At 42.8% G+C, this 11,090-nt stretch overlaps 2 protein-coding genes across 4 annotated transcripts; one reads left to right on the plus strand and one right to left on the minus strand.

Moving 5' to 3' along the window:
• Positions 1 to 5,498, plus strand: rnf224 (ring finger protein 224). 3 transcript variants are annotated; one of them, XM_029169519.3, is made up of 4 exons: positions 1,321 to 1,550; positions 2,514 to 4,430; positions 4,688 to 4,924; positions 5,082 to 5,498. In XM_029169519.3, the coding sequence occupies exons 3-4, from the start codon at positions 4,694 to 4,696 to the stop codon at positions 5,388 to 5,390; spliced, it is 540 nt and encodes a 179-aa protein (XP_029025352.1). In that variant the 5' UTR covers positions 1,321 to 1,550; positions 2,514 to 4,430; positions 4,688 to 4,693; the 3' UTR covers positions 5,391 to 5,498. The 3 variants fall into 3 exon arrangements, with proteins under 3 accessions (XP_029025351.1, XP_029025350.1, XP_029025352.1); XM_029169518.2 differs by lacking the exon at positions 1,321 to 1,550 and adding an exon at positions 1 to 141 and having other exon boundaries at positions 2,514 to 4,924; XM_029169517.3 differs by having other exon boundaries at positions 1,319 to 1,550; positions 2,514 to 4,924.
• Positions 5,499 to 5,582: 84 nt separating this feature from the next.
• On the minus strand, positions 5,583 to 10,846 carry pisd (phosphatidylserine decarboxylase). Its single transcript, XM_029169516.3, has 9 exons — positions 10,714 to 10,846; positions 9,950 to 9,975; positions 9,249 to 9,385; positions 7,673 to 7,807; positions 7,422 to 7,523; positions 7,163 to 7,286; positions 6,492 to 6,635; positions 6,255 to 6,415; positions 5,583 to 6,128 (listed from the first exon to the last, which is right to left on the minus strand). Exons 1-9 carry the CDS (start codon positions 10,770 to 10,772, stop codon positions 5,862 to 5,864), a joined length of 1,155 nt encoding a protein of 384 aa, XP_029025349.1. The 5' UTR covers positions 10,773 to 10,846; the 3' UTR covers positions 5,583 to 5,861.
• Between the last annotated feature and the right edge of the window lie 244 nt (positions 10,847 to 11,090).

Below are 11,090 nucleotides of genomic sequence, written 5' to 3' on the forward strand. Positions count from 1 at the left end.
AAGGAATCGAAGGGAAGGGCGGACGGTAAACGTGTAGAACAAAATGTAAATAATACGAATCTAACAACTGTATGGGAAATCTGTGTCTTTGTGGTGATTTTGTGCTGCGCTGTACTGGAGCCTGCCTATGACGTCACAAAGGTACGTCGTGAGCCCAGGACCCTCAGGCTCGCTGTCAGTCTACACTTCACGTATCTGTCACACCACGGCCCGTGATCTGCTGCAGCCTGCAGACTTGCTCCACACATTTGATCCATGACACCAAACACTGGTGTATGTGAAGAGCGAAAAACAAACGTAGTTCAGACGACAGCTTTGTAGGCCGATGTCAGTATTATTACGACTGTGTGACATCATTTTAAAGGCAACTGGTGGAATTTTCCTTTCGGTGTAAATATGCATTTATATCCCACTTCTGAGAATAAGCTTTAAAGTGAGTTTAGATGTGGATAATAAATCAACTATAACACACGCATGCCCCCCCCCGCCCCACACACACACACACACACACACACAAACACAGAGCCAGTCCAGCCAGTCAGGGCATAGTGTGGGTGGGACCTCGGAGGACAGGTATAAAAAAGAGTTTCTGTAGAGCCAGTTCCCAGGGCACGGGACAGAACGTTACACCTGAGAATACTGCAAACATTGTTATTATTATTATTTTTATTATTATTATTATTATTGTTGTTGTTCTTAATATCATGAAATGGCATGCCAGCATCTGGGCCCCTCATGTCCTTATTATCTGTGTACGGGCTACTGCATTTATTTCTGTCCACAACATCCCATGTTTTATTGTTGTCATCAGGACAACAAAGGTCTCCAGGTAGTAAGAGACAACAAGGACAAATGATGAAGGACGCCACGGTAAATGTGCCTCTTGGTTCAGTCAAATTACAATAAAATGCTTGAAATGAAAAAACTGCAGTTCTCAGTTTGCTGATATATTTAATATAAAAGCACAACAACTGGTGGATTTATAATATTCATATTTATACTGTCAGACAGGTCGCTGCAGGTCTACAACAATGACATATGAGTTACAATAACGAGACAGAAAACAATTGTAAACACAGAAATAGATACAGTGCAAGTCAGATTTCATGGCTATTTTCTTTTTAATTTGACAGACCAGCTGTCATTCTGTCTACTAAGTTTTGTAAAATCAATAGCGTGTTAAATTGATTAAATTAAAACTGTTTGTATCCAAACCAATTTTATCTAATTTAAAGCAGCTCATAATTATCTTAGCTTGTCACTTGTCTTTTTTAATAGAGTAAAAATCAGGGGGAGGGAGCATAAACTGAGAGAGAGGTATGTTGAACAGGCTGGACAGGTTTGGGTGAGGCGGGTGTGAGAGCCTTACTCACAAAAAAGAGAGAGGACAGATTTTTGCAGTTCAGTCATTTCCTGTAGTTTGTGACTTGATTTAATGTCAGAAGAAGAGGTTTGTGTTTTTATTTCACTTCACACGAAGAACTAAGAAAAACAGCAGCACTGCCAAAGAAATAGCAGACAAAGAAAAACTACCTGCAGAGTGTGAAGAGGTGAGTCACCAGCTTCGTGTTGTCGAAACAGATTTACAACATACTGAGGTTCTATTATTAAGACCACAAGTACAGCCATGCAACATAAAGTACGTAATCCAAAGGTTTCCTGAAGTAGGAGTGTAAATACTTTAGATAGATGAACTTTATTTATCCCACAGCAGGGAAATTCAATAATCAATAATAATTTATGGTGTAACTCACAGCAAACTACTCCAATAATTAGGTTACAAAGGACGCACACGCTGTTACAAGTGGAAGTAGTGTTAAACAGGTTAGCAAACTCATTTAAGTATCATAGTACTCTATATAGTGAATATTTTGACACAGAATGTTCACTGTGACTGCATATCTGAATGTAGTAAATGTAAAAAAAGGAGTAACTTCATTGTGCGGTGAAACTCGAATGAACACAATGTCATGTAGTTAGAAGATGAAAGATTCACACACAGTTCCTGAGTCTGGGAGTTTGTGGAATGAACTGAGTAAATATTAATAAGTAAGTGTCACGCATGTCATTCCACAGCTTTAGGCATAGAGACATGGCATACAGAGTCCCAACACACATGACTGAGACCAGCACAACCAGGTCTGGAGAACTCCAGGCTCGGCCTCCCGTTCTAGAACCTCTAGTATCCACAAGGAGATGGTGCTCTGAGAACCAGCGTAGGGAACATTTGGAACTTTGATCTGTATCCGAAGCTGATTGAAGGCTGTTCTAATCATCTCATGTGCCGCACTGTGTTGCGAGAGTCACTCTTACTTAATAATAAATATTTATCATAATTCTTTGGTTTGTCCAGTTACTCAGAACCACTGCTTTACAGTTACCTTGTCCAGCTAATTAATCAAACTCTTCAGCCTTCAGCTGTCGTCAGCTGGCTCTAGTTCTGCTGGACGTGAACTGTATTCATCAGCTGGAGGTGATTACTCATTAATCTCTCTTTCTGTCTTTCACTTCAGCCACCTCTTGTGTTCTGATTGGACAGTTTCCTGATTAATAAAACAGTGATGTCATCCAACATCAACATCTCTCTTGAAAATCCATACGGTCAGGTGACCATCCCTCGGGCCAAGCTCCACTCTTCTGCCGACCACAGCACAGTGATAGCCAACCCAGGGGCAGTGAGTGAGGGGAACCCATATGTGTCGAACTCGCCACCGCCGTATATGGTGAAAGAAGACAAAGATGGAGGCGAGGAACAAGGCGGGAGGTGCCGTGCCTGCTGCTACCGCTGCAAAAGGAAGTGACGTATCAGGACCTGACACCAACAAATGTCACATCTTTGCTCCCTTCTCCTGAGGAAACATCTAGGAGGCAAGGACATAACTGAGGAAGCAAGAAAGTAAAAGAACATCGGCCATTTGTTGTCTGCAGTGAAAAGATAAAGTTCATGTAAACACTGATGTTTCATTTTACAGGTGTATGGAGTGCAGATTTAACTTTAAGCTACACCTGCAACATGTCTGCACAGACCGTTTAGCAGATAACTTCATTTACAAAAAAAGAGTTTTAGTTTAATGGTTAACACTGATGATGATACACTTAACAATAATGGAAAATTAAAAATAATTAATTCAGATATTACCTAATGAAAATCACCTGTAAAATAAAACATTCATGTTTTTTCATCCATAAAACCTCACAGTCCAATTATTGAGATGTTCAATGATTCAGGGACAGTGTTCAGGAACAGTTCAGTGTCCAACAAATGATGGTTGAGAGATATTATGTAGTTAAAGGACCTTAACAGCTTAATGTGTGACATGTTGCACATGGAACCAGGTAGAGAGAGATTTAAAGAAAATGTAATCACACAAGTATTTTGGCTGAGTAGAAATTATCGTTGTCGCTGTGAATTGTTTTGATGTATTTTCTGTGTAGTTTTCTCTGATTTTTACAGGAAACGATTCAACTTCAGTTGAGGTAAAATTGTTCCATTAAGTATTTAAAAGTTGGATCAAAGTAATAAAAACATTTTTAATATGAAGGAGGTTTTAACATATAAATATGAGAAGATAATGACGTTAATAAAGTCAGATAGTGAATTCAACAATAAAATATGAATGAATGTTTAACATTTATTCATATATCGACCCCAAACTCAGACGACCTGACAAGTAAATGAGCTGGAGCAGAGGTCGGAAAATGCGGAACGAGCCAGTGCCCACAGTCCGTCTCTGGGCCTCACTAAACCTTTACAACTCACCTGGTATCGGCCTCAACTCTGGAGTCCACTACACACACTTTACATGTATGAAATGTTGCTGGGCAACGGCAGCGTGTCCTCCATGAGTTGTAACATGATGGGTCAACAGCAGCAGCCAATAGAAACCTGAGCTCAGCTCCACTTTCTTTTGGCTGCTCATGTTTAGTGATTAAATTGTTTAATAACAAACAAATATATGTAAAAATAAAAACAAATAATATTTTTGTAAAGTTATTATCAACTTTGGCTTTGTGTCTTACATGAGTGTTATATATATTAGTCAATGTTTTGGTTTCATACATGTATGTAAATTGCACCATGTCCAGACTTTATTATTGGGATAATAACGGACTCATATCTGACGTTTAGTGGTAATGATGTAGAGAACTAGGTACACATGAGCTCCTTAGTGAACAAGCATCCATAATTGATGAAGGTGACTCATTCTCTCAGAGGTATCAACAGAACAGACAACCAAACAGACGAAGAGAAAAACACAACAGGAGCAAAGAAAGTGTGAAAGACAAAAGGAGAGAGAAATAAGGAAAGGGAATCAAGCGATAAAAGGAAGGAAAGAAGAAAGCTAGGAAGGAAAGAAGGAAGGAAGGAAGCACGGGAAAAGCATACACAACAAAATGAAGTTTGAAAGGATGTAAAGAAGGAAACCAAGGTGAGTTCATCTTCTGTCTGACACTGAGATGTTGGGTCAAAGTCAGGAAATTAAACACAAGACCACCGAGGAGGTCAAAGTGGGAGAGACTGACAAATGGCTAATGACTAAAATGCTTTGAGGTGGAACGAGTCTTTACGGTTGTTTACACACTTAAACACACTGAAACTAAAAAATTTACTATTGTATTTTACTAAGTAATGTGCCTACTTTTCTAAAAACAAAGATCAGGTTTAAATCTCTTATTGTCCATGCAGATTAAAATGTCTGACGAAAAAACCCTAAAAGACAACAAAGAGGAGGAGAGGACCCTCCCCTGTCCTTCCGCCCCTGCAGCTGTGGGAATGATGGCATCACTAAGAAGACAGGACCTGGTGTGCATCGTATGCTTTGGCAGTTATGATTTAACCACTCGGTTGCCGCGGCGACTGCACTGTGGCCACGCCTTCTGCCAGATGTGTCTGAAGAGGCTGGACACAGTCATCAATGAACAGGTGAGTTGTGACTGGATAGATGGATCAGTTCTTCGGACACAGGACGAGGGAAGTGTTCAATAAAATAACTACAAGTGTGTGACAGCAAACAGAACCCAGAGCTAGACCCATCACACAGAGGAGTGGAAACATTAGAATGTACTTCTCGCTCCCCCAGGTGTGGATTCCGTGTCCTCAGTGCCGGCAGAACACACCTCGACCCAAAGGGGGGGCAGCAAGCCTGGACCTGGACCTGGTCTCCTTCCTGGGAGTCAAGGCCCAGCAGGCGTGGAGTTCCACCTGCAGTGAGGAAGTGCCGGCTGGAGCCACAGCCCAGGACAGGAAGCTGTGGCTGAGAAAGGAAGTGACAGATGACAGCTGGTCACATGGAGGACTGGCTGAACCGCGCTTCCATCGCTACAGCAACTGCTGTCCACCACCCTCCTATTGGCTGTGCTGCTGGCGCTGTTGCCAGGGGCGAGGCTAACACAGACATTTTATTTTTTACATTTTTTCACTAATGATGTGATTTATGTTTAGTGAATTTGATGTTCTTTAAACATAAAACTGGATTACTGCTGAGAAATAAAAAAAGGAAAAATAAAGTGGATGTGCATTTTTTACATGTAGTAGCAAGTTTATTACCTAGAAATTGATTTTGATGGAATAAGAACAAAGATAATGAGAAAAAATAATGTCTTTATTTATTTAGAATTAAATTTTAACACAAATAGACAAACCTCAAAACTAGCCATGAGCAAATGTGGGAGACGAGGAAAACAACGAAGCCTCAAACATTCGGTTTCAGTTCATCATGTTTCACATCACAGATAACAAGAGAAAAGCTTTGGCAGTTGCTCCAGGTATAAGGCATTCTGGGAGTTTGAGTTCTACAAAAACAAACCGAGACCAGCCAATCAGCAGCTGCTCGGACACTGTCCTGGGCCAGTTCATCTGATCAGAGGCCGCCGAGCCCCTCGCCTACCCTAACTGTCTGCCCCGGCGTCAGGTTGAAACTGAAGTCTTTTGGGGCCTCAAACAGGAGAACAATGGTGGAGCCAAGGTTAAATTCTCCCACTGGCTCTCCCTTTCGCAAGACCACACCCTCTCTCTCCAAGGAGGTCACGCCCCCCTCACCTGCCAGCTTCTGGACCTGGTTGCTAATTCTGTAGTTGTGGTCAGAGAAAGAGCCTTTAGTGTAGTGGGGACTGTTTGTGTGAAGCTCCTGTTCAAAGCAAAAAAAAGAAACGTGAACAACCATTAAAGCAAAAAAGTATAAAGAAATCAGATAATTCCTGAAACATTCTAAAGTAAATATCATCAAATAGTTTATTGATTCACAGGTCCTGACCTGGTCAAAGTAGATCCTGATGGATCCAACGTTTGTGGCTCCAACCGCCGTTAATGAGAAAAAGCCGTGGTGCCACTGGCCGGTGAGCGCCACACGCTCGTTAAAGCAGAACAGCCCTTTGACCCTATGAGCCACAGCTGGGTTCACAGACATTAACGAGCCTAAAGAGCAGAAACGAAGGTGGAAACCAGGGCCACAGCAGAAAGCTGAGGGGGCAGAGGCTGAACAAGCACGCACCTGGGAAGTGTCGCCGAAGCTCCACCCTCCAGTCCGTAGGAGAGTGGAATCCATGATAATCACCAGGAGCCAGGTAGACCACCACATGGAAGAGATCGTGGTCTGGGGACGACAGGAGCAGGTCTCTGAAGGACAAGGACGGGTCTAAACAGAGAGAGTCAAAAGGTCCAATTTAGGTTCAGAATAGGGCTGCAACAACCGACTGAGCTGCTGATATTATGGCAAGCGTGGCGGTGATAACAGAACAGGCAGCAGGAAAAGTCTCCATGGGAGTGTTTTATAAGCAACAACCAAGAACACCTGACATCCCAGGAATGCAAAGATGAGCTATTGTTGTGGAGAAACAACAGTGAAGAAACGGTAACACAGATGAAGGTGAAACAGCACAGTGACAAAAAGTGAGTGGTCATTATATGAAACAGTGGATATGCAGCAAGTGCTGCTGTGCATAGATTCAGGCCAGTCACACTAGACTAAACCTGCCAAAGAACAGAAAGTGGGACCCTAGCTCTAACAGCAGAAGGAAACTTTTTTAAATAGTTGGAATAAGTAAAACATCGTAAAGAATAGTTTTGATTTTATCCAATTCAAAATAATCAATCGTTCATATTGAGAACAAATCGACACATTATAGGTTACTTGTAAATCCAGGGTTTTGTGAAAAACCTCACCATGACCCAGACTCTTCTGTGGACCCAGGAAATTCTCCAGACTGAAGGTGACCCCCTTGACCTGCTCCACCTCACCGTTTTTCACCCGGCCAAAGTGGAGGATCCTCCCATCAGCTGGAGAGATCTGACAAAGGAAGAAAGTTTTTTTCCCCATGCAAGGTGCCTGGGAGATGTTCAATCTTAATCTTAAATATTTGTCTTAATGTGTGACACCAGGGCTCAGGCTAAGGAGGAGGAGCATGGACTTGGGTGATATTACCAGGCATGATGAGGTGCAGAGTGGTCGGACTGCCGGTTTCAGACGTCGACGGAAGAACTCCCCTAGATTCCTATAGTGATCCAAATCCTCAACTGCTGCTTCCTATTGGAGAAAGTCTCAGTGCCATTTAAAATGCCACCAAATTTAAATCATCAGAGACTACGATCTGGTCTCCTGGAAAATTAAAAACACTGTTTCTGGTTTTATTGTCTGTCTGACCCAGGTGAAGAACTTTGTTCTCGGGCTATGACCTGCATGTTGACCCCGAACGTCCAGATGTACAGAGAATAGACGGGTCTTCGCAGCCAGCTGGGGAGCTCCATCCCATTCAGACGGCCCCAAGCCCGGGAAAGGAGGCGGGTTGGGAAAGATCGGTACAGCGCCACCTGCAGGAGACAGACAGAACCTAGAGGGTCAATGATTGTGTTCATTGTGTTAAGAAAAACAAAAGAAAAACAGGGTTACAGGAAGCAGGAGGACCCCAAATAAGAGTGAGGAGATGAGAAGATGAAAGGAGCATAAAAACTATCACAGAACTTGAGAGAGGAAGAGCTGTAAGACTGGTCACAGTCAGGAGACAACAAAGATTGTTCCTTCTCCTCTCATCACTGTCCCATCAGCAGCTCTTCTTACCCGATTACTCAGCTGCCAAATACTGCTGATGGACAGCAAGTAGCAGAAAAAGGCAACTGGCCGGCAGCGCCAAGTGATGGGATGATACATGCCCCCACCAAACGTGCTCAGACGGCGGTGCAGAGCCAAATGAGACACCTGGAGCCTGATAACAATATTTAAATAGACTTAACAAGATCATTTCTGGCACTGTCCCTAAGATGTGAGCAGAAACAAAAACAACCCCTAACTCCCTGTCTTAAAGCACAGATTGCACTAAACCTAACATGAATGCTATCAATAATAGCAGCAGCCTGATCATAACTCCCTGTTTCACAGCATCTGTGTTTGCTACCACGTTACTGGTAATTTATAATCATGGCTACGCAAGAAAAAAAACTCACCATGAACGAGCGGCTGATTTTGCTGCTGTTGGCCGTCGACACATCTGGACGTTTTTCTAATGCTTATAATGTTTGACAGAGAGAAAGAAGACACTTTGGCGCTTGCAGAGAGAAAAAGAAATGAGTGAGGGAGGGAAGCTCAGATAGATGGAGTTGGGTGGGAGGGTTAATGCTGACAAGCTGCACTTTGGGTACATAATAAGGGTTTATGATATTAATTATTAATTACAATTCATGCAACCTGACTCGATCAAAATCATTTATCAGTTGAAGTTAAATAATTTTCTTCAACTCCTTTGGCTATAACTGTATTTTATATTGGAAACTACATTGTAATCCTTTGGCGTTTGTCCAATCAGAGCTTGGTTACTGATTGACGAAAAAGACCATGGCCTCAGTAAACAGGCCAATCACGATGAGACCAGTGAGACAGATCTGGGTCTGACCAAGCTGCTGATGTGTCAAAGAGGAGTGAACAGTCAGAGTGACATCATCATCCCAGTGACATCACTGTTACTCTTCACCCAGTGACGAGTTGATGGTAAATCAGCTAAGTAGAGAATAGATGTATTTTGTATTGTGTCCTGTTTAACTTATCCTGTAAAGCTGAACATAAATTGTTTATGTGAGAACCTTAGTGACAATCTGTAGGAGCAGATGTGAGATTGATGTGGACAGTATTCCCCATGCTGGCTGAAGCAGGTGTGTGGGAGTCCTTCTCATTCTAACTTATTAGCAAGAGAACAAGTGCCAACTCCCCATTACAGAAGTCCGGACCCCATGTGAAAAAACTGGATGGGTCTTCACATACCTCAGTAGGTGCAGCGATGGGAGGCGGAGCTCCATTCTTCTGCTGGCTCCTCCCCCTGTAGTGCTGGTAACCAAGATAACCTCCACCTGTCACCAAGAGGAGTGGGAGGGGGCGTGGACGGGGCAGAAGGCCACGGCCTGAAGATAGAAGTCAACAAAGATCAGCAGGGAATCTGAGCCCCGTGCTGAACAACAGTTGAACAGGACCCCGTTGACGGATGAGACGTGATCCTGCTTCCACCACAGTATCACATTCACAACCTCATACCTATCCACAAAGATGAATCAATATACACTGGCTTGATTCTCTACCTTCACCACAAATGTGTGCAGCCCTGTAACTTTGTGTGTGTTAGAAAATGTTACTTCTAATCGTTGTAACAACAACAATAACAGCCGGTCTGACACACAGAATAAGATTGTTCCTGTGGTTTCCAGGACTCAATGACAGAGTGGTGAACATGTAAGCATGGTGACCACACAGCATCTGGTAAAGTGTGAGCTTTTCGAAGATAATTTAATCTAGTCTTTTTAATTCACTCTGACATGATCTTCCCTCACAGTCAGGCCTGTACCTTTATTAATAAAACTGTTTGATGACATTACTATCATTATGTCTCATGGGGTTGCTGTGGTAACTGCCAACATTAAGTAAAAAATTTAAATCTGATGATTGCCAAGGTGATAAAAGCAGAGACTCACCTGAAGTGAGGCTGCGCTGCTGGAGGCTGCACAAAAAACAAACAACTTGTCAGCATGTTTTCATCTGAAGTTCCGACAGCATCACTGAAGGGATCCAGTCTGCTTTCATAGAGTGAAAACCTGCTCCTTGTTTACTTTCTACCCACCAACATGTCTGTATTGTCCCTCAGCTCGTTAGCTGTTCTGTAGTTGTGCTCCACCCTTTCTTAATTCCCAAAGTTATTGTTGGACCTTCAAGGTTTCCTGCCTGTTTTCCTGCTTCTTGTTGTTCTATTCCCTCTTCTCTGTCTCCTTACACCAAAAAGTCAAAACCTGGAGCCTGGATCCACTGGAGGTTTCATCTATTTAAAGGACGTTTTTTCTGCTTCCTGGTACCGCTTAGTGGAATTTGTTGGGTTTTCTATAAAACTTCACACAGACCGTGGTTATTACTTGATCATCTGTGTGCAGTAAGTCAGCAAATATTCATTTGATCTGAGCACTGATTATCTTTAAAACACTAAAATACAGTGAGCATCCGTAACAGCAGCATATAACAAACATCTGCTTGTTTTTAAGCCATCACATAAACTAAACAGTATTTTTTTTACAATAACTCGGCGCTATTTGAACGTCGCTCGTAGGAAGTAGTCGCACGTAGATGAAGGAAAACCAGGAAGAAGGAACTGATCTGCTCTGTTTGGGTTTGTAAACTAAATGAACACAGTTTGTTTAGGGGAATCCATTCAGAACGGAATGTTCATCAAATAAGATCATATCAATACCTGAAGCTGCTGCCTCGCGTCACCTTATCAAAAACCACCCTCCGAACGGCCGCCGCCATGATGTGTAGACGCGCGTCTTCTTCTGCTTTTATTGGCGCGTGGAAAAACAACAAAATGGCGCACTGCTGCCGCCAATCGGTGGACAAACGTTATAAGTAATAAGTTCCTTTAATGCGGAATGGACTCTACAGCTTATTGTTACACTCTTCCGGCCACATGGAGTTAATGGGTGAGGTCGTCTTCATGGAGACGTACTTCTTCCCGTTCCTCCCATCTACGACCCAGCCCATGTAAGGCCGGGTCTCCGTCATACTTCAGTCTGTAAACGCTGACCTGCCTGTAGATCACTAGTAGGGAACAAACATTAATAAAACAAA

The sequence above is a fragment of the Betta splendens genome, chromosome 12 (assembly GCF_900634795.4).
Source record: "Betta splendens chromosome 12, fBetSpl5.4, whole genome shotgun sequence".
Lineage (NCBI taxonomy): Eukaryota > Metazoa > Chordata > Actinopteri > Anabantiformes > Osphronemidae > Betta > Betta splendens.

What these genes read in the sequence shown, in the direction of transcription:
- rnf224 (XM_029169518.2), top strand. Translation starts at nt 4,682, where the DNA reads ATGCAGATTAAAATGTCTGACGAAAAAACCCTAAAAGACAACAAAGAG. An exon ending in ACACAGTCATCAATGAACAG is followed by an intron (nt 4,925 to 5,081) that starts GTGAGTTGTGAC and finishes TCGCTCCCCCAG; the next exon opens with GTGTGGATTCCGTGTCCTCA.
- pisd (XM_029169516.3), bottom strand. Translation starts at nt 10,772, where the DNA reads ATGGCGGCGGCCGTTCGGAGGGTGGTTTTTGATAAGGTGACGCGAGGC. An exon ending in ACGCGAGGCAGCAGCTTCAG is followed by an intron (nt 9,976 to 10,713) that starts GTATTGATATGA and finishes TTTTTTGTGCAG; the next exon opens with CCTCCAGCAGCGCAGCCTCA. An exon ending in CGTTCGGGGTCAACATGCAG is followed by an intron (nt 7,524 to 7,672) that starts GTCATAGCCCGA and finishes TTTCTCCAATAG; the next exon opens with GAAGCAGCAGTTGAGGATTT.